Source organism: Mauremys mutica, chromosome 1 (genome assembly GCF_020497125.1).
Source record: "Mauremys mutica isolate MM-2020 ecotype Southern chromosome 1, ASM2049712v1, whole genome shotgun sequence".
Lineage (NCBI taxonomy): Eukaryota > Metazoa > Chordata > Testudines > Geoemydidae > Mauremys > Mauremys mutica.
In genome coordinates this window covers 19,524,214-19,547,742 of record NC_059072.1, presented here as the reverse complement: position 1 = coordinate 19,547,742, position 23,529 = coordinate 19,524,214, and the positions used below count along the sequence as shown (strand labels likewise).

Genomic DNA, 23,529 nt, shown 5'->3' with positions numbered 1-23,529 from the left:
ATCTTTTTTACTTCCTTTTGAGAGCTTATCCCTTAGATTTATCAGGCGAAGCTCTCAGAGAAGGTTGAGAGGGAAAGAAACAATGTAAGAGTGTCTAAAATAGACTACAATCAGATATGTGTTTAGTTCTGGAGCATGTCAGTAAGGATGATTAACTTTTAACACAGTAGTTCAGACAAAAAGACCTTCCAACTAAAGCTCGGGGAAGACTTCAAGAACTCCAGCAGGGAAAATAAACACCGGTGGGATTCAGTGTGGAGGTGTGCTGCTTGGTTACACTGTTCTGTCTTGCAGTGAACTTGAGCTACAGAACCAGTTGACTCTTGATAAAGTTCTTAGCATACTGAGAGATATGATAAGTGATATATGAAGTTATAATTTGTGACGTCACAGCACTAGTGGAGAGATTGGCTTAGAGACCAGAATATAGTCTGTAACACTCAAGGGAAGGGAACCAGCACCACATACCTCTAATGGAGAAGTTTACAATGATAGTCTCCGTAAGGCTGCTTCTACTCTGTAAGCTAGGGGTCTGATTCCCAGCTCCCCTAGATGTACCCATGCTAGCTCTCATCTGAACTAGCATGTTAAAAATAAGAAAGGAGCTGTACTAGCATGGGCAGTCCCAGTGGCAGCACGAACTAGCGGCCCTGAGAACAAATCCACCCAACCTCATGGGCGTGTGCTTGTGGTAGCTAGCCTGTGTCTTCACTGTTGCTTCCTGTCCTATGGAGGCGTCATTACTGTTTTTAGCCCCTAGCTCAAATGAGAGCTAGCATGACAATGTTACATGAGCTAAGAGTCACAGCCCTAGCTCATAGTGTAGATGTAGCCTAAGGGGAGTGCTCCCATCCCAAACTGATTGCTGGTGACATTGAACCCCTAAAAGATAATTGTTCATCCAGCCATGGGTACCTGTTGGGGACAAATTGCAACATGAATTATATTTCCAGTTCAGTAAACTAAGTTGTGCCGAATTTTTACTGTTAGGATTAGTATTAGACCTTCAGCCTTGCTGAGTGGAGAGATAGGAGATGGACCATGGATTTAATTTGGGGACATGCAGTAGAAGGAAGTTACTTGCTCTTCCTGTGCTGAACCGAAGACAGGTTTCAATTCTGACTCAGCGAGGAAGGGAAAGCCAGAAAGGAAGTCAGTCAATTGGTTGCTTTCCAATTTCTGGCACAGATAATGAAAAACTGGTCTGTATTGGAGCTAAAGCAAACAATATCAGCATATAGTACAGGAACCTGGTATTTCGTGTTGTTTCCTTCTTGTTATTTTGTCTCTATTTCTTGTGACACCCTGTGTCAGCTATGCCTAGAAGCAATTCGACAATAATTACATACATAACCCAGAGAAGTCCATCATGATAATAATGTTGCAATGATGTGACATCGCAGCCTTTGGCTAAGGAAACCATGATGATGGCACAGAATACAGCCAAATGGCTTTACAATCAGGAGAGAGAGGACTGTGGAAAGGGGAGGTTCTTGCTTAACCAAAAAATGTCACCCGTTTTGGGAAAGAGCGGTTCTTGAAAAGCGTCAGTTTCATTTTGATTGTATTACATTCTCAATGCAACTCTCCATGGGGAAATTTCTACTCAACATTTTCAATTGATTTAGGTTTAAAAATCACACAGGTGAGGTGAAAGAAAGGAAATAATGAAAAACAATTTCATGGAAAAACAAGTGTTGATGGTGTGACTAAGCAATGAAGTAAATTTATGAAGTGATTTGATCTTGGGCGTTAGCACCTCCTTTCCTTCCAGCATGACTCAGTGTGAAATTAAACATCAGAGCTACGTGCAAAAATGTACATCCCTGGTTTTTGAAAATAATAAAAATAATAATCAAAGCTTTTTGCAAATTCACTTTACATTTTTGATAACTGCCCAACAAAAAATCAGTGGTAAAAGCTGACCAGAAAACCCGTTTTCATTGTGAAAAGGGGTAAATGTTTGTTATGGGATAATGGGTGACATGCTGTGATACATTCTAGAATGGAATGCTACTGCTTTCTGATGGTGCTGCTGTGTGGTTTATATTCTTGAGTGAAAATAGGAAATGGTTGTCCTTCAGCAAACTTGAAAAATTCTCGGGTTTTCACAGTAAAATTCACATCTCCCCTTTGCTCCTTTTGGAATGTCTGACGGGAAGTGAAGCCAGAGAAAAAGCAGCTTTGGAGGTGTGGCAGTAACTTGCAGGCCTTGTCATGAGCTGCCATAAAGAGTTCATTCACTGAAGACAAATTCTACCTCTACATCCAGTGTCTGTTATATTAATCTTAGACTAAATAGTCATTTTGTTTGCTTTTTTTATTGAGAACGAAATTTAATTTGGTAAATTACAAATGCCAGTGAATGCTGATCATTTCAGTATCAGTCCCTCAGCCAAATTCTGCACTCTCTTTGTTTCAGCCATATGCTCTTTCCTTTACGCTGTATAACAGTCTTGTTTTTGTAAGTTCATTGGAGCTGGCAGATAACTAAGAGAGCTTGAATACCAAAGCAGAGTCAAAATTTACTTTATACCCATGACTAATGTCAAATCTGAACTCTATCTAATAGAAATATTGAGTAACCTCACGTTAATCTCCTCTCTATGCCAGCTATGACTAACTCTAATAGCTAAGGTCAGATCACTATCCCTGATATATTTCTTTCTTCCCCCAGAGTTTTCTTTGGTAAGCAACACCCTGTGGATGAACTCCACTCTCCCCACCCCCACTCCACCCTGCAAATTCCTGCTGGCCTGGCACAATGAAGTTTAAAAACATTATGCACACCCTGTAATTTAAAAATCCTTGACACATGGTGGCAGGAAGTCAACAGGACCAAACCAGTACACTGGCAAATACTTGTCCCCTAATACTTTTATCTATTTACCTATCCTGATGTTGTGTTGATCCACCAACTTTTCAAAATGTGGAGTGTGGGGTGAAATACATGGTTGAAAAGTCCTGAAGCACATTATTTTTAAACCACTTGAGGACCCCAAAAAGTGAAGAACAAGCAGACTCAGATATGACTTCAGAATTTTGTTCAGGAGAGCAGAAAATTGTATGTTAGAAATATTGTTTTTATTGAACAGATGTGTTGTAACAAAAATGCATGGGATATTACATTTTCTCTGCTACAAAACCAAAAAAATTAAATGTTACAATAAAACAAAAAAAATCCTTACCCTATGGTGTATAAACCTAAAGCAATGGTAATCAACCTTGATGCGTGACTAAAGCGCACATCTGTCCAGATGATTTATGGTAGAACACAATCAGAGAATAAACTGGATTTTTTTTTTAAATTACAGTACACTGTAAGCGGATATTATGCTCAACAGTGGAGGAATAGCATTTTCTGTTTTCAAATTTTCTTTCCCACTCTATTTCCTAATCTTTCTAAGAGTTACTATCCATCTACAATATTCACTTTTTTTTGCTACAGACATGAACTGTGTTCAAACCAGTGACCTGTAAGGAAAGGCTCCACATCCCCTTAAAAAGCAGATATGTATTATAAAGGAAATAACTTGGATTAGAACTGGAAGCCTGATGCTGCTTCCATTGCAGTCAGTGGCAAAACTCAGTGATTTCAAGATTTCAAAGCCAAGTCATTTATGACTCAGTGTTTTTACATAAAAATAGTCTCCTAGCAATTGGCTTTGTTTCAGATGGTTTGAAAATTACAATATATAAAGTTTTTCATGGGCTACCGGTCGAAATGTTTATGATATAATTTAACATAGTAGCAGGATATTTCCAAGAAACACACTAAACTACATAAGAACTTAAAGTAGTTTGTATTTTTTCCCAGACTAATCGTTGGTCTGTGTTTACATAGTAGTAATGAATCCGCATTTTGAGGTATATCTCGCTAAGTCAGTTTACTCTATTGACTGGCTAGGCTTATCAAATTAACTGCAGAGGGATAGTACCCGAGAGTCTCACTGTGCAAAACCTTTGGATTCCTGCCTCAGGGAGGAGGCAAGTTGTGTATGTGTATTTATCACATTTAATTACCTTTTTAGAAGGAAATCACATGTAACATCTATCCCCAGTAAAACTGGCTTAATAAAGAAAGGGAAGGACTTGGATTAGTCAGAACAGGGCATTCAGTAATATTTACAGCCATGCCATTGTTATGGGATGACATTTATATGACACAGTTCTCTTTGTGATGTAGTACGTTGGTCCCAGGATATTAAAGAGACAAGCTGGGTGAGGTAATAATCTTTTATTGGACCAACTTCTGTTGGTGAGAGATACAAGCTTTCAATCTTACACAAAGCTCTTCTTCAGGTTTGGGAAATGTACTCAGAGTTAAATACATGGAAGATGCAACTACTTGATGAATAAGTGAAAAATCAAAGATTCCTCTTTGTGTGATTGTGGTCTGAACATCCAAACCACAGAACAAATCATAATGCAGTCTGCCAAAAATGGATTCAAAGGTGAAATGGATGATATCCACAGTGTCACAGAGGAGACCTTGAAAATGGTTTATGGACCTACAACCGCATCTATAGAATCTTGTTCTGCAGACACCAGACACAAGAGAGCTAAATACGATGTGGAACAGACTGTTTAACATAAGTAAACACATATTTCAAGGGAACCATTCAAGGTGAACTGGCCTGCTAACTCTCCTGTCATAGGAGTGATAAAAAAGCTGGGGGGGGAGGGGAGGTTAGTGATTTACAGATTGTTGTAATAAGCCCAAATCAGTGTCTTTCCTCAGTCCATGATTTTTAGTGTCCAGCAAAGCTATGTATTTAATCTCCCAGGCTCATCTCCTGAAGGTGTTGTGCAGGTTTCCTTTGAGGATGAGGACTGATAGGTCAGAGATAGAGTGATCAGGTTGTGAAAAGTGATGTGATGTTTTTGTCTTTCATCATTTTTCTGTGAGTTCATTTGAGAATGGAGCGACGGTCTCATTTTAAGCACATAGTTTTTATTGGGGCACTTGGTGCACTGGATGAGATACACTACATGTTGTGATAGGCATGTATAGGACCAATGGATCTTGAAAGGTATTGTGGGAGCTTCTTTTTGGACAGTCCTACAGCTGTCTTAATGAGACTAGAAGGCATGGCTGATGGATTCATTTACTGCCTGTAGTAGAAGTCAAATGCTTCATTTCATTGCATTATTTTAATCTACAGATGCATCTGCTTCTGCATCTCTTATTAATCCTGGGACATTTATCATATAGCAATCAGAAATTCCTTAAGTAATTCTGCATCCTTGAGATTTTTTGCAGTAGCTACATTTCATGGTGTTTTACCTGAAAGGCACAGTCCAAAGGAGAACATTTATCAAATTAAATCATTTGTCTAACTAGAGGCCTAAAATAGCTGATGAAATATTTTGACATGAGGAATAGCCAGTTATAGATTATGGATCAGAACCTACAGTCTTTACTCAGGCAAACATCAGTGGAAGGTTTGCCTGAGTCAGGATTGCTGTTGTATTGGAGTGATCTGCTGTGAAATTCAAGCAACGAAGACCAGATGCTTTTATTACTCTATTATTATTATTCCTCTAAAGTATAAAACTATTTCTTCTCTTTATCTTAAATGGAGATCTATGTGTGCAGCAAAACTACATTCAGAGAAAGTTTTGAGTGTGACAGAAAATAATACAGAGCCAAGGATATTAAAATTAACCAGGGAGGGCTATCATTTATGAAGCTGAGTCTGGAAATTGTTTTGTCCATTTTCACTGATACTTTCAAAGGCAAAGACATTTTTCTCAACCCTTTTTGCTGCCAGATGGATGCAGGTTAAAAAATGTTAAAGCTTCTGGGAGTGCTTATTCCAATTATGACCTGAATTGAACTCACTCTGTCCTTGCCAGGTTGAGATTTTGCATCTTTTGTGCATGTCTGCTTTGGGAAGGTCAGAGTTTGGTGGATATGCACATAGAGATCATAGCAATTAGAGAGGGGAAATTTCTATCCATTTCTCTGCAAATATAGGTTTGTTCCCTACTGTGATCCAGACTGTGGTACCCTTATTGGGGTGGAATTCACCTTTGTGTGAAATGCGAGCACAAGGTTTGTCCAGCATTTCAGTCCCACCTAACCTTATTTTGAGGACTTAAGTGATGCATAGGCCTAATATTGGTCCTCAGCATAAGGGTAAATTTCACCCATTGGTGAGAACTTTCTCACACAAATATTCTCATTTGAAGTCAATGAGAACTGCTTGTGTAACCCATGCCTGCTTGGTGTTGCGCTCTGTCCCCGTCCAGTGGCACCTAGCTCAGATAGAGATTGATGAGTCTGCTACGGCCTTGGCTAAGAATAACATAGCACTGGGGGGAGGGGCGGGGCTGGGAGGAGGCGGGGTGGGGGATTGGGGAAAGGGGTGGAGTGAGGGTGGGGCCTGGGGTATAGCAGGGGTGGGGCCTGGGTGGAGCGGGTGAGTCGAGCATTCCCCAGGAACTTCGGAAGTCGGCGCCTCTAGTGAGTAAGGATTGCACAATCAGGCCTTGTATATTTTTATGAGGCATCCACTCTAGTCTGATGAACCAGATCCTCACCTGGTGTAAACCAGTGAAACTCCATTGACTTCTATGAAGCTCTGCCAAGTTATATCAGTCAATGAATTGACCCAGAGTGTATGTTATAAATGATACAGTATAATGATAAAAAAGCATGTTTGTATGGTGTCGGGGTTGTCTAATGTGGATTTAGTTCAAGTATGACTGAGCCTGTGAAATAAAACTCTTCACAGACTAACAGTTTGTATGTGGACTAGAATGTACAGAAAATATATTTTGAATATATGTTTGATTAAAAATTGCTACATGATTGCAGAACTCATGTCTCAAAATCATATTCTGTAGTTCCTTTGATTTCATTTTCAAATGGGTAAAAATAGATAAAATCCACATAAAAATGCACCCATTCTCCAAAAGAAGTCAATAAAATAAGCAAAAATGTTTTTGAATTCTAAAGCCCCATCCAAAGTCCATTCATATCAATGTTAGTTACTCCATTTACTTCAGTGGGCTGTGGATTAGGCCCTACAAATACAAGAAAGAATTTTGGGAACCTGTATCAAGATTTTCCAAAGTTACCAATGATTGTAGGCACCCCAACTTTTGGTGTCCAACTTCAGATACCTTTAAAGAGGCCTGATTTTCAGATCATGCTCAGGAATTTCTGAAAGTCAGGCCCCTTCAGAATGCCTCAAATTGGGCATCCAAAAATTGAGGTACCCAAAGTAAAGAGTCATTTTAAATAAAATAAATTTTTTAAAAAAAAGAAAAAAATCTTGACCCAGGTATATTTTTATTTTTCATATTTTCATGGTCTAGATATAAGCGATAGATTTTCCCCCCACTGCGATTAAAGACACACAATTTATCTTTAGCTAAAAATTTCAATCTGAAATTTTAGTCTGGAGAATGTTTCTTCTAAAATTATAAAACCCTGGAACTACAGCTGATATTTTATCTTGTACAAGCGCCGATAGAACTTTAACAGAAGCATGACAAAAGGTGATGCTTTTAATATCTCTCTATTTTTAATATGATTAAGAAACATATGGTTTCTTCAGCTGTTGTTTGCTTAAGTAAATAGTTTAAGTTTTAGCAGACAAATTATGGGAAATAAATAGATTTGAGGTTTCAGTCAAGGCAAGATTGTTCTTGCATCAACTTTTCTTTAGAAAATCATAAGAGAAGACAATGAGATGTGAAGCTTAACAAGCTATTGTCAGCGATTTACCTGTACTCAGTGGGGCTCAAAGTGTTGAACCTGTTTGATAGTGGGACAGGCTGGTTATCTTTTCAATCAGCTTGTCAGTAGAAGATTAAGGCATGATAAAATAGAGCAGAACACAAACAAACATTTTCTAACAGCAATAACCTAAGAGCAATTTTGGCCCCCTTTGTCCTTAATATGACTCATCTCAGCCTCCTCAAATCTAGAGTTACTCCAAAGGCTTTACTGGAGTTACTCTGTGTAGTGGACTTGATCCTAAGCCTACTGAAGTATCTGGAAAGACTCCTGTGGACTTTGAGTGAACTTTGGAGGAGAGCCTTCCCCCAGAGTGATGGAGTTCTGAATTTGATCCCCAGACTGGGAAGAGGAAGAAGACTGAGGGGTGAAGGAATTAAATGTCCATCAGTTTTGCACTTTAGATTTCTCATCTGCCCAATCCCCCATGAGTTTTGCCCTCAACCCTCCCATCTGCCCAACCCCCCATTAGTTCTGCCCTCTATCGCCCATATATGTATCTATGTGGTAAACAAATATTTAATAGTAGGCTCTGCAATCTAGCAGAGAAAGGTATAACATGATCCAATGCCTGGAAGTTGAAGCCTGATACACTCAGACTGGAAATAAGGTGTACCTTTTTAATGGTGAGAGTAATTAACCATTGAAACAATTTACCAAGAGTCGTGGTGGATTCTCTATCACTGATCATTTTAAAATCAAGATTGGATGTTTTTTTCTAAAAGATATACATTCGATGGCCAGTGTTACACAGGAAGTCAGACTAGATAATAACAATCATACTTCCTGGCCTGGAATCTATGAATCTCCAGAACCCATGTGGTGACTGGAACAGACTGCAAATATTGTATGGTAGAGAAATACCATCATGAACATTGTTTTTCCTTTTGGCAGAAAAGTTCACTTATTTCATTGTAAATAATTGTCAATCCAGTTTACACAAGAGTAACTTTGGTATTTTTGATATATTTGTAGCTTTTTTGTTGTTATTTAATTGTGCATGTTGACTGCTTTCATGGTAGTTGACATGGGCTAGCTGATGCCTGAACTTTTGTCTGAAAGATTATTAAAATTTTCAGTTGGAATCCTGTTGAGCAGGTTTATAGTAATGTATTTCCACCAGGTTTCCTTATTCTTTTGATCCCATTTATCCTTTTGTCAGCACAGAAATTCATTTAGTGTGGTTCCCTTTTATCAGTCACCTTTATCAACATTGAACTACTCAGTTTTCAGTATATCATGCTATGCATCATCCCAATAAGTAATCACTTTATTTCTTAGCCATCTTCACATATGCTCTGAAGACATTAAATAATTTTCCAATGGAAATATCGCAAAAACATTGGGTGAGGATTGCCTCTCCCTATAGTTTGTATAGTGCCTACCACAACTGGGCCTCAGTAGAATTAACTCATATAACAATAGTGTTCCAAAGAACTTTAGTAATATGTTTTCTGCTAACTGACTCTAGAGCAATCTTCTGGAGTTCCAGTTTGCCCTTGATCCTGCATGGCCTTGCATGATGTGCAGCAGAGAGTGCAAGGTTGTTGCATTCTGGTGTAAGCATGAGTGGCAGCTAAATGTGGGTGCCTGTGAGGTTAATTACTAGGCAAAGTTCTCATCAATGGACAGCAGAAAAGCTGAAATATCCTGCACCTGCTCCCTGTCTTGCAAAGGTGCAAGAGAAGGATAGAGCAGAGAATGGATTTGTCTGAGGAGACATGGGCTTCAGCATGATCATCCACATATTAATGAGGTGCTTAGCTACATGTTTCCCTCTTAAACCTTAATGCAGCTACTACGCAAGAATAGCTTGGCATACACAGAACAGCACTCAGGCTAATAAAGGATCAGGTTCCCCTGCGTGCTTTGTCCTGATCATTATATTTTACCTTACACTCATGCATGCAATATTCTCACCTGTGCTGTCCATCGGTATTATTCACACACCACCATATATCTGCTCGTTCACTGTACAAAAAATAAATATCCCCCCTACTCTTCTGCTGTGGCAGATTCAGGGAGTAGGGCAGAATGAAACCATGATATCACCTTTCAGTGAAGTGGGATGAATTTGGCTCAGTGTCTTTTGTCCAGGCTTCTATTTATAAGGCATTTTTCCCCTTCTTTCCAGTATAAAGTGATGCATCATGGGTTTTCTTCTATTACAGAGATAGTCCTGACAAACTGCAGTTGCAAATCAAGAAGACTTCCTTTAGCTAAGCATAAAAGGCTGATACTTTGTACAGTAGCAACATGGTTCTATTTCATCACAGTCTCTTGCAATAGGCATTCTCAAACAATGCTAAATTTGAAATACTCTCCTGTTATATAAAATAAAGACCAGGTTTTGAACACTTTCAAACAATACCATTTCAAACAACTGGTACCCGTTTAGATTATTTTTAAAAAATCATGTAGATCAACCCATTTGTTGTAAATTAGGTAATGATTATTAAACCAATATGAAATTCTCTTCTCTTAGGGGAGCTGAAAGAACTACCAGCCAGATAGGATACATTGCCTTAACCATTAAGCACTTATGGCAGTGTAAGGTAAGAATTTCTTATATTTTAAATTATTATTTAAAATGAATTATTTTGACAGTGGTCGATATGCAGTAGTGAAGAATTCTGACAGAGTTATGATATTGTTTAAACATATAGGCTAACATTTTGAAAGTCATGGAAAGGAATTAGATGTTCATTAATTTCCTAGTCAAATTTCAGGTATAAAGCAATTTAAACTCACACATTGATCTGGTCAGGGTCTGATATACAAACATACAGAGCCATATTTTCATAATGCTGGGTGGTTTTTTTATTTTATTTATGTATTTATTTGCCAGAGCCAATTGCACCTGCAAAATTTACATCCCACAGTTTTGAACAATGTAAGTGCTCTGATTTTGCATCTGCAGTGTATTTACCAGGCACAAATTTTGGAGGAGCAAATTTCACATGCAAAAAGTGCCCTTTTAAAAATATACCCCAAGCTATCAAGATTTCACAATCATTGTTCAAGGCACTAGGATCCCAATTATACATGTTCCTGTTTTCATTGTCTTCAAATGAGGCAAAAGAATACAGGCTGGCATATCCAAGCAGTTTCCACCACCTTTATCAGGAATCTAATGCCAAGATTTTTACTTGCTTCTGTAAGTAAGCAAATCATTTGGCACCAAAGTTTTTAAAATGATCATTTATGCCCAGATCCTGATCTACTGCTTGATTTCAATGGCTATATTTGCTTAAGTAAATACAGCAAGATTTAGCATTTAGGGATAATTGGCATTATCTTTGAGAACTGCTTACAATTGAAGATGATTTTCTCATGAGAAAGGTTTAGAATTTTAGTGCTAAATCATGAGTGTGAATCTGGAGTAAGTCCATGTTGTTAGTCCAATAGCGTTACACCAGTTTAACACTGATGAAACTGAGATCAGAGTCTGTCCTTTAGGGCTACACTATAATTTCACTCTTTCATGGGGTGGTTTAGGCCTCACTATACACCCAGCTAGCTGCTCTTGCTTTTATCCCCACAGCTGGACTTTCAATCTAAGCAAGGCCAGACAGGGGAGAAAGAAAGGCAGAACTCTCACTCCTCTGCATGGCTGAGGAAGAGCTGTGACAATCTAGCCCTTAGCATTTAAGCCATAGATCAGTGCTGCATAAGCTAACTGAGCTTGGCACTATTGGAAGGAGCTTGCTGAACTGTGAAAGACACTGAAATCGTTATGATTATAGGAGTATTGAAATATTACAGACAGAGTGAGAGAGGCCCTTATTCAGTAGTACAAAGGTGAGGAGGATTATCATGTACAGAGCCTCTTCCACTAAACCAGGGCTCGGCAACCTTTCAGAAGTGGTGTGCTGATTCTTTATTTATTCATTCTAATTTAAGGTTTCACGTGCCAGTAATACAGGTTAATGTTTTTAGAAGGTCTCTTTCTATAAGTCTATAATATATAACTAAACTATTGTTGTATTTAAAGTAAATAAGGTTTTTAAAATGTTTAAGACACTTCATTTAAAATTAAATTAACATGCAGAGCCCCCCAGACCAGTGGCCAGGACCCGGGCAGTGTGAGTGCCACTGAAAATCAGCTTACGTGCCACCTTTGGCACGAGTGCCATTGGTTGCCTACCCCTGCACTAAACACTTGCTTACCCATTCAGTGGCATCTTACACTTGGAGTCCCTGGGTTTGAGGGTGTGCAGGGCCTGCTCCTTTGGTGTGCCCTGGATGTAGAGAGGAGGCCTGGCCATGTACTCTACCACGGGCTGCAAGTGGGTGGGGAGGGGGCTGTGTAGTCTTAAAGGTGAGTGTTAAAGGATGCTATAGCCTGCTCAGTGTGGGGTGTTCAGAAGAGATTGTGCATCAGGCACAGCTGCTCCTTGAGTTCCCCATGGGGCACTGCATCCCAGCCCCAAGCCCCTTGGCTTAAGTGCTGCCCTATTATCCTGTGAATAGAGATGAGTGAATCTCAGTTGTGGTTTGAGATCTGTTCAGAGAAGAATCCATACTACTTGAATCTGCAAAACACTCTGGAATTTCGAATACTTGGTTGATCTCAGGTTGCATTTGCTCTCCTAATGACAGCTGGAGAGCAGCAGAGAGAGAAAGTGCTAGCATTACCCGTGTGTCAAAACCCTAAGGAAAATGTAGATGTAGTTTGGCTCTAGAAGGACAGGACAGTTCATAGGAGTTCCTGATTTTCTGAGTACCTGTTCTCATATCCTTAATTGTAACCATGTAAAATATCCAGAAAAGGCTTGAGGTTGGGTTAATTTTAAAAGAGAAAAATGGGTCTTAACAACTGGAGCATATGTAAGTTAGCAACAAACTTTAGAATGGGGAGACTGTCATTTCCATAACTGTGAAACTATGGCTGACCCCAAAGTTTAAAGACAAATATTTTTAGATACTCCATAATATTGTAGTCCAGTTTTCATAACTAAATTCTACCACTATCAATGAAGGCTAAGTATCTACCTTTTCTTTCTGGTAAATAATAATCTCCTGATTTTTTCCAATCTAAATTGCCCCCCAGGGCACTAATAAAACAAGTCATGGCTCACAAAGTAAATTTCCTGTGCACTAATTGAAAATGGTTTCAAATTTATTAGCGTTTCCGTCATCACCCTGAGATCTGATGTGAGCCTGTGCAGTAGTCACCATGACCCTTAAATATATACCTGGGTGATAAAAGAAAGATTAAAGAGTAGTTGTCGTACAATAGCATTAAAAATAATAAAACAGTAATAATGAGTGTTAAGTTAACGGAATGCTGCTTAAAATGCCACGTGTTAAGCTGAAGCAGCAATCCTCTGGAAAGATTAGATAGTGTACTGCCAAGCCCTTCCTAGATGTACCTAGACACTTACTGTAATAAATAGGCTCTTAAACTTTGCTTTAAATGCTCATGGTAGGTACCTTTGCTCTAAGAAGACTGGGACGACTGGAAGGGGGGAGAGCTATCTCTTTCCTGTGTTCCTGTTTGCCTTGATAAGCCATAAGAGATGCAGTTCTGTGGGGATCCCTGGGGTGATGCCATGTTCACATGGCATTCTAGTTCCCCCTCCAAAGCCCCAACAGGAAGCAGCATAAGTGACTGTGCAAACTTAGTCCTGAAATAACTCATGCAGGTTCCCTTTCTGTGCTGTGGAACCCCTCCTCCCAAAATGTGATTCCATAGGGGGAGAGCACTTGGGGGAGGTACTACCACCAGGCCTCATGAACTAGCTGTGCCATCAAGGATCCACAGCTACCAGGTGCACATGTGCATTGTGTGGTAGTACGGAAGCACAGGACCTGTATGCAGATGATCTTTGCCTCCAGTAGAAAGAAAGAAAGAAAGAAAGAAAGAAAGAAAGAAAGAAAGAAAGAAAGAAAGAGCCCTCGTTAAAGCTTGGAATTTCCATTTTATTCAGATCCAGACTTTGTGACTTGGGGCATCTCTGTTACTGAGGTATATTCTTAGCCAGTCTATCCAGTGGGACTACATATTCATATCTGCTTACTATTTTATCTAGCCATAATTTCACTATAGAAGACCCATGCTCATGGCAAAAATGGCAGAATGCCAGATGATCAGCAGTTATACTGTTATAGAGTCATTCCCAGATGTGCAAAAAGCCAGTTGTAATTATTGTATTGTACTTGTGGGAATTGATTCTCCTGTATACTGTAGCCCTCACAGGCTGGGGAGCCTATTAAAATGCCAGTCACATCAGCAGCATTGCAGATACTTTGTTGTTGATACATATTCTGAGGTATTCAAATATTTGTGTGTGTACCCATGACACCTTTATAAACCCACAAAGAACCTTTCCCCATTCTCCAGCTACTCAGATGATTAATAGAGTTTTAAGAACTTTATTCTTAACTCATAACTGCTGCGCTTCAGTAATGAGCACCTCATTTCTTTTAAACTCTCTTAATATTATTATTTTTCAAGCTAGCATTGTAACTCTGCAGTTGGTAGTTTGCCCTGTAAATCTGCATGTGATGCTTACGGGCATAAAACATCATATAAAATCAACAATACATATGCTTTGTAGAAAAAAAACAGCCTATCTGGGATGGTGCCAGTCCAAAACCAATGAATGATGAATTGTGATATGATTACAGAGGCTATGTCTACACTTAAATGGTACTGCAGTGCACTTAATGTAATAAATAGGCTATCAAAATGTGCTTTACATGCTATTCTTCTTCACGCAGCGCACAGTCAACTTGTGGAACTCCTTACCTGAGGAGGTTGTGAAGGCTAGGACTATAACAATGTTTAAAAGGGGACTGGATAAAGTCATGGTGGCTAAGTCCATAAATGGCTATTAGCCAGGATGGGTAAGAATGGTGTCCCTAGCCTCTGTTCGTCAGAGGATGGAGATGGATGGCAGGAGAGAGATCACTTGATCATTGCCTGTTAGGTTCACTCCCTCAGGGGCACCTGGCATTGGCCACTGTCGGTAGACAGATACTGGGCTAGATGGACCTTTGGTCTGACCCGGTACAACCTTTCTTATGTTCTTATGTTCTTATGTTATCACTTGGGTTAATCTACCTCCGTGAAAGGTGGTAGCTAGGTCAATGGAAGAATCTTTCTGATGACCTACTGGTGGCTACACCAGGGGTTAGGTTGGTATAACTACATCACTCCGGGGTGTGGATTTTTCATACCCTTGAGCGACATAGCTAGGTCAACCTAACTTTTCCTTGTAAACCAGCCCACAGTCATAACCAGCAAGGTGAATTTTGGTGAGAATGGAATCATTGCCATAATATTTCAGCACTTTGAAACTACCTCTCTGCATTCTGTAAACCTTCAGACAATATGGGGTTAGCCCTGGTCTACACTGAAAAGTTACGTCAACCCAGCTCCCTCCCTCAAAAGTTTGAAAAATCCACATCCCTGAGAGACGTAGTTAAGCCAACCTAACCCCTGGTGTAGACAGCGCTGTCAATGGAAGAATTTGTCTGTCAACTTAACTACTGCCTCTCAAGGAGGTGGATTAACGAAGGCAATGGGAAAACCATTCCTGTTGCTGTAATGATTGTCGCCACTGAAATGCTGTAGCTGCACTGCTGTAGCATTTTAAGTGCAGACATAGCCTTAGTCTGGAAGTCCTTACTAAAGAAAATGTCTCATTGACTCCAATGGTAATGTCTTTCAATAGGAATGAGCTAAGGGACTGATTTCCATTTACACTAAGGACACTTTACACTGCTCTGGTTAATGTAAATTACATCCACTTTCAGGGCCCAGGACCCAGATCAGTGTAGGGTGGCCGTAGTGTAACTGAAAATCAGGTTTGTTGAATTGTACCCTCTAATAATAGTGATCTTCAGTAGTTCAGGGGAGGAGTCATTGCATTCTTAGCTGCTGCTTTTTAATTGTTCATTACAACCTCAGCATTTTTCCTTTTGGGGCTAAGATTTCTCATACTCTGTCTTAGTCGCAAGAAGATGTTTTGGAAGGCTCTGAGTTTGGTCAAAGAGGAAAGGGCCATTTCAGGTCATTTCCATCTACACATGTAGTTTCTTAGAGGCAGGAGAGCAGTATTTTTAAGTGTATCAAATGCCACAATGAGGTCCATCTTGATTAGCATGGTCGCATTTTCTTTGTCGTGGGTAGGAAGAGTTTATCCACCATAGAAACAATTGTTCTCTCAGTGCCATATCCTAGCCTGGAGCCTGACTGAGAAGGAACCAAATGCTGGCAACTGAAAAGTCTTTTTCCATTGAAATGTCAGTGACCCACTTTTCTGAGATCTCCTGTTGGAAATTTACAATCTCTACTGCCCCTCTTCTGGCTATTCTCAAAGGGAAATTACTTCATCTGGTTACAAGTTTGACAACTTTTGAGAAATCGGTTCTTGGACTTAGAAGAACAATTAAGGCTCAAGGTCTGCAAGCTGCCTAAATCCATAAAAAGTGACAACAAGGAGTAATTACATGGGATGACCATATGTGTTTTTAATGTACAATTGCCAATTTCTTTCCTCCTCCGCCACTTTTTTATACACCATTTTGCCATTTGTTTTTATCTCTGTTATTCACGACCCTTCCTTTTCTGTGCCTTCAGTTTTAATATAACAGCAGTAATAGCACTGTGGAATTGCTGCTGATCCACAGCCATAAAGAAAGGCATTTTGGTCAGTAGTTAAATGTTCCCCCACTTCCTAGAGGTATTAGTTCTCTTTTCTCACATGTTTCTGACCTCTCTCACTCCTCTCCTTCACATTTTCTGCTTTTCCCAACTGTACTTTAGTGCTCTAGGCTCCTTTGTGTCTGTTTAGTTAATAGCTTCAGAATTTCGTTTCTGAAGATGTTTTTCCCTTAACTCAGAGATATGGAAGGGGAGGGGATCGGTAATGGGATATAGAGCCTTTAACCTCGAGATCATCATCTCAAATACAGCCCATATCAGTCATGTCTGAAAGCAATTATATACTGTATATATATATACTGTACACCAAATATGAAAAATCAGGACAAAGGTAATAGAAGCCTATATAAGAAAAAGACCCCAAAATCGGGACTGTCCCTATAAAATTGGGACATCTGATCACCCTAACTGTATATGGTGAGCTATATGAAATGCATTGGTGGGCTCATCCCACATCCATCCACATCAGTTAGAAATATTTTTGGTGGTCCTAATGGGGAGTCTAAACTTTGAATGTACATGGGGACTGAACTATTTAACTTTTAAAGGGTGTTTCTTCAGATTGGAGTTGAAGCACTCATTGGAGTGGGATGGGAAGATTCCAGTGACACTGACCACATTTTGGATAAACAAATGAGTTTGGTCTCCAGGGCTCTTAATCTGGCACCTTTCATAATTACTAAATTCAATTAGCTTTTTAAAATACTAAGTGGCTCACTGAAGGAGGACCCCTGCTTAGGTAGATAAAGAATGGAGGTTATCCCCCAAACATCATAGAATAATAGTCTAATGCCACTTCAAAGACTTGTAGTGCTTCAAAGCAATACTTAAGAAAATTAAAAATTGTTCGGAGGTCATTAAGTGCATTTCGGTTCCTCCAACACTTGCCATTTGTTTCAGTAGGGGTCCAAATGTTATGGAATCTGAGTTGGCTACTGAAACTGGTTAAGGAACTCTTAAGAAAACAAACTACACCTTATCGTATTTCCTTAACATTCTCATGAAACATTTTACCCCAAGACTCTCCCGCCCCCAAAGCCTCACATATTCAGCATGCAATGCAAGTCTCAGAGCAGCATTAACGTATAAACAATGATGCAACAGAGTCTGGGAAATCAATCTGGATAAAATAAAATAAGAAAGGACTCAGGCTTGTGTGCAAATCTCCAGCTGAACTCTTTACAATGAGGTTCAGAAGTTCACTTAAGTTTATTTCCCTATTATGTTTAATTCTTATCTCTGTACTTCCTGGTTATGAGTTGGGACCTGGGACAGAAGTGCCAAAAGCCTGTGAGGAAAGACTGTTTCCTTGGTATTTTTAGCCCAACCAGAAGGAAGGACATCTCAATCAATCTGTTTGAAGTGTATTGATAATTCCAATTCGCTTCAAGAGAGAATCTCAGAGATGTCCCTGGGCTATATTCCCTGGTGCGTACACAGGTCAGTGTGTTGTACATGTCAAAACATTAGGGAGTTGCTAGGATAGACGCTTAAAACCACAACCCACAATGTTCTCTTGGTTTTTAAAAGTGACCAGTAGTGGCTGCAAAGATGCACAGTCAGAGACAAGAGACTGGTATTCAATGAAAGAGAATGATTAGAAGAGGAGACTTAGAAGTAGGAAAACAAAACGTGAACCATCACTTGCTTAGTTGCATAGCTTTCCCTTGACCATATGCTCATCTCCTCCTCTTTTGGACCAGCGCAGGATCTGGTCTATAGATGCTTAGATCTTTTCAGTTAACATACATATTCCAAGATGAGTCTGGGTAGCTCTGAGTGACTTTTTTCACTGCTCCACTTTACTGAGTGGCTTCTTTACTTTCTTTTTCTTCATTTCATTTTATTTTCTCATCTTACTACCAGTTCTCAATTCGTCCTACATTATAAAACAATGAACAACTGGGATGTGTTTCTTTGGTGTTGTGAAAATGATTTATATGGAACTTGACTCTGTACTTCCATACTAATGTAAATATAGATTATGTATAAACATTTCATCATACACATGAACAAAAAAAGGACCAAGACTCAAAAGCTGGATGCAGAATTTAGGCGGGATTCAAATGTAGGAGACTGGTTTGACTTAAGCAAAGACCCGTGCTCTGATTTTATCTGGGTCTGAGCTTCCTCAAAGTTAGGGTGTACTTGGATGTCTGGGGTTTGAGTCTGTCGTCTTATTAATATGAATAAGGCAGTGATGTATGTTTAGAATGAAAGATTCACTATATAATCTTCATGATCTCTGGATAAAATGTTTATAGCCAATTCACAACATGGACTTCCACATATATAATAAATGTCATCCGAAAATGGTTAGTCAGGTGGCAAGTTTTGATCGCTGCTACTGATTAGCTATAAGAATTGTGCACACAGTTAGTTTCACCGATCAGTTGTCTGATCTACCTGTTATGTCTTGTCTTTTTGGTTGCAAGCTCTTTGGGGAAAGGACTGCTATTTACTTCGTGCTTGTATAATGGCCAGCACAAAGGGTCCCCAACCTGATAGAGGCCTCTTAACAAAATAACTAGATAAGTTCATGGAGGATAGGTCCATCAGTGGTAATTAGCCAAGATGGACAGGAATGGTGTCCCTAGCCTTTGTTTGCCCGAAGCTGGGAATAGGTGACAGAATCATTCAATCATTACCTGTCCTGTTCATTCATCTGGGGCACCAGGCATTGGCCACTCTTGGAAGACAGGAGACTTGGCTAGATGGACCTTTGGTCTGACCCCGTACGGCCATTCTTATGGTCTCCGCATGCTAGTGCAATATAAATGATTAATAGTAATAAACAACATATATATGTTTTGTTCTTTTTAACTGAGCTTTCAGCAAGACACAGGGTAGATTTCTCATTATCCTTCCTACCTTTCAAATAGATACAGACAATTAAGCAGCATTAGCTTTTTTATCAACCTTATCTTCCCATTGGAGAGGAGTGGAAGGTTATTTAGGACATCATGAGGGATTTAAAAAAAAAAGAGAAAGCTAGTGGAACGAAAAAGGAAATAAAGATTGATTTCTCTTCCCTTATTGAGTACTAGCAGTTAGGTAAACTGATTTGCAGTGAGGTCATCAGTCACAATTGGATGATAATTCGAAAATGGATTAGATTAGAAGTAGCAATTTCTGCTCCCTGGGTTTCAGCAGAAAATGGTTCAATTCTGTAATAGACCTCATAAGCTAGTGGAGATCAATGCCCACCTAATGTGCCATTACACACTGGGCATACTTCAGTGACTACAAGCACAGCTGCGACTTGGGTTTTTACCACCCTATATTTCCTCTGCTCCTTATTTGCTTTCCACAGGTGCTTTCACTTGATTATTTCCCCCCAGGGAATAAACAGTTTAAGAGAATTCTTTTCACTTTTTCCATAAGCAGCAGTAAGAGAGAGGTGTTAGAAACATACTCTAGGGTGGGGAAAGGGTCAGAAATCTCTCTGCTTATAGTAATATTCAGTAATGTTAGTGGCCTACTAAATCTGGGCGAGAAAGTTTTCCTATGTTGAGAACTTTTGAGATTTCAAAAGATTTTCCTGTTCTGAAGTGGGATAAAACATCAAGATATATAAAAAAACGTTTAAAAATGGATTCATCAAAATGTTTTACTTTGATATTTTTAAATGTTTCATTTCAACTCTGATATTTTATTTTTTGATATTTTTTACTGTAAATTAATATACATTTCTTAGTGAAAAGTTGTTTTGAAACTTAAAAAATGAACTTTTTATTATTGAAAATGTCAAAATGGACGTTTTGACAATTCCAAAACTTTTTTTTTCAATTTTTTTTCAAAATGGGAAATTCATATAAACTTACCCTTTCATTTAAACAGTGTTGGTTTCAAGGAAACAGCATTTTCTGACAGAAAAATGGCCAATTCTATAGCCTATTCCGGTGTAAATCTGGAGAAAATATAGGTAAATAGTGGGGGAAATTATTCACAAAAGGCTAGATTGCACAATCCCTATTCACACTGATGAGCATGTAAATAAATAGTGCCTGTGAAGTCAATGTGCAAAAATTAGAGCTGAATGAATAGTGTTAGTAATAGTATAACAAAAATATCATCCATACTAAGCCTTTTTATTGTTTTCCAAATTGTTTCCAATTTCTACTAATATATTATTAATTATTGTCTGAATAGTTTGGACAAATAATTTTCAAATGATGTGTTCTCCACTGCTGCTATTGGTAGTCTGAGACTGGTATATTTCCTAACCCTTATCTAGATAGATGACTGAATTTTTTTGACATTATGGCAAATATTGCACTTCCATACACAGTGACGACACTTCTGGGACTCAGTACTATGTTCCTGAACACTCATGATTGCATGAATGTTTGCAAATAATGAAAATTACAACCTTAGACATTAACAATGAATCACATTCAGGTCACTTATCCATAAATATATTCACTGACTAATGCTAAAATACATAACTAGATTAGTGACTCATCTATTTATATATTTTAGCATTATTAGCTGTAGTAAATGTCATGAGGTAAGATGTTCAAGAGCAACTAAGACCCATTTTCATAAGTGACTGAAGCACTTAAGTGACATATGCTCCTAAACCCCTAAAGGTATTTAGGTGCCTAAAGATGTAGGTAGGTGTCTAGTGAGATTTTTAAAAGCTCCTAGGTGTTTAGGCCCTTTTGAAAATCCCACTAGATGCCTATTTACATTTCTAGGCAACCTAAATACCTTTAAAAATCTGCCCCTACGTGTTTAAGTCACTTCTGAAAATGAAATGTAGGCTCCCAAGTAACTTAAGCACTTAGCTATAATCTATCTGGGTGCGAACGGTGAACAGAAAGAACTAATAGCTCTTTGGTGCAGAGGTTGTGTCTTTGTGTTTGCTCAGGGGCCAGCCCATTTTGGTAAGTGCATTATTTGCCATAATGTTAAAATTTTCAGTCATCTATCTAGGTACCACAATATAAATCATGAATAAAAAATAATCATGTAGTCACTAAATAAACTGTTCAAAGCAAATAATTCAAGTGGGTCTAAACTCAGCTGACCTCATTGCTTTAAATGGATTTGAATCTATTAACTCACTGATCATTTAAATTTGCAGAAAAAGTCATTCCACATTTTTGTTTTGCCCCGTTAAATTCAGTAACCTAGATAGTAAAACTCGCTTTATGAACTATCACTGTAATTCTGCATTATTTTGAAGCTGCAAATAAAAGTTGTCCTTCTGTAGCTCTGTTTAGTCATTGCTTGCTTAATAGGCAAGGACTGCATAAGGCATATAAGATTCTGAAACCTAATAATATCCAATGCTTAGTTTTTAAAGTAAATATTAGCTGCTAACAAGCTCCAGAGTGAAATTTGCAAAGAGAATTGAAACACTGCTTGCAGCCTCTATTAAAATCTCTCTGTTTTAATTGAGAACATGACCTGGGGGTTCCATAGCTCAACTTACACTGTTACATTGGTACAACCCTCTGCTTGATTTTGGCAGCAGGGTGCTGAGCTTGGCAACTGCAGAACACTGCACCTGTTTTCAACATAGGAAGTTATGTTACTTAAACTGAATCTAATCTGCTAATGATTGTTATGATTGGAGTGCAAGGTCACTTCTAGATTGCAATCAAATGTCAACATCTGGTTAATAAACAAAATGACACTTTGTGATTATTGCATAGCAAATTAGAAGTGAGGTGAAATTTCCGGCCTTTCAGTTAACAGAAAATGTGTGATCTCAGTGATGCCAGCTCCCATTTTCTGACCACAAAAAATGAAAGTGGTTGTTTAAAGGATTAGATGTAGGAAACTAAAATTTTAGATTAAATGTATACATTCCAGCAAACTTCATCCCAGGCGTGGCTCCATTGACTTAATTAGCATGACACCAAAGACAAAATTGTCCCACCATTTAAAACTAGTAACTATTTTTTAATTGGTCATTTAAAAATGCATTGAGGTTCATCGGGTACACTTGAGTGGAGCAAATCTTGATCTCTCATGCAGTCTTCAAGGAACAGATCTTTTCACAAGGAATTTATGGCTTAATCCAGGGCTGGCTCCAGTTTTTTTGCTGCCCCAAGTGGCAAAGAAGAAAAAAAAAAAGATGAAGCTGCGATCGGTGGCACTTTGGCGGCAGCTCTACCATGCCACTTCATTCTTTGGTGGCAATTCAGCGGCCGGTCCTTCCCTCCAAGAGGGACTGAGGGTGCCACCGAACACCTGGACGTGCTGCCCCTTTCCATTGGCTGCCCCAAGCAGCTGCTTCCTGCACTGGTGCATGGAGCCGGCCCTGGCTTAATCCTACAAGGTACAATGGTTATGATCCACCCAAGCACTTCAGTATAGTGTGAGGAAATAAACACAACTAGCCATTCTTTAAGCAGCAACTAGAGAACTCCCTAATCGGTAAGGTTAGCTGTTTATTAAGCTCCCCTCTACAATACTTCCTGGTCCACTGTGGTAACTGTGGAGGACCGGGAACTTTATAACAACTTCACAATTAGCACATAAATAGTCCCACTGATTTCAGTGTGACTAGTTACATACTTGAAGTTAAGCATTTTTCTCAAGCACTTTTCAGGATCAAGTCTTTGGCAGGGTGAGGGTGGGACAGAATCCATCTGCCATGCAGCCAGACTGCAGTCTTTATTATAACCTACGGTCACACACTGTGTCTGTGGCCTTCTTCAGGCCCCTTTCCAGCCACAGATTTGGGGCTGCTTGTTCTGTGACTGACCAAGACTCATGAATCCTTTGACTCAAATGTATTGGATGGAGCCATGGCACACGTTTCAGAATCCCACACTTGCAGCCTCTCAATGGCTTGAACCTCTTGTGCAGCAGAAATGCAGATCCTCTACTTGTGTAAATGGGCATAGCCCCATTGAGGTGAATGGAGTTACCCTGATCCACACAAGCAGTAGCTTTACCATCAGGATCTGGCCTGTAATGTTTCCACAGTATTTTGAGCCTTCTGCATTTGCCAAAGGGTGCGTATATTCCCTGTGACATATGATGACATATGATAAAAGTTCATGGGTAGAATTATGTTCAGGTCACTTTGTAAATCAGATTTTGACACTTTTACTGTAATAAGTAGCACCTTAATCCATGAGTAGGC

The 23,529-nt window shown here is 39.1% G+C and overlaps 1 protein-coding gene across 1 annotated transcript in view; it reads left to right on the top strand.

Annotated features, from left to right (window-relative positions):
- Window positions 1–4,255: 4,255 nt before the first annotated feature.
- SEMA3A (semaphorin 3A) overlaps window positions 4,256–23,529 on the top strand; it is a 304,533-nt gene continuing 285,259 nt past the window's right edge. Inside the window, exons 1-2 of the mRNA XM_045001962.1 lie at window positions 4,256–4,627; window positions 10,236–10,305. Of these exons, the coding sequence (XP_044857897.1) occupies window positions 4,572–4,627; window positions 10,236–10,305 (126 nt within the window). The 5' untranslated portion in view covers window positions 4,256–4,571. The remainder of the gene's footprint in view (window positions 4,628–10,235; window positions 10,306–23,529) is intronic.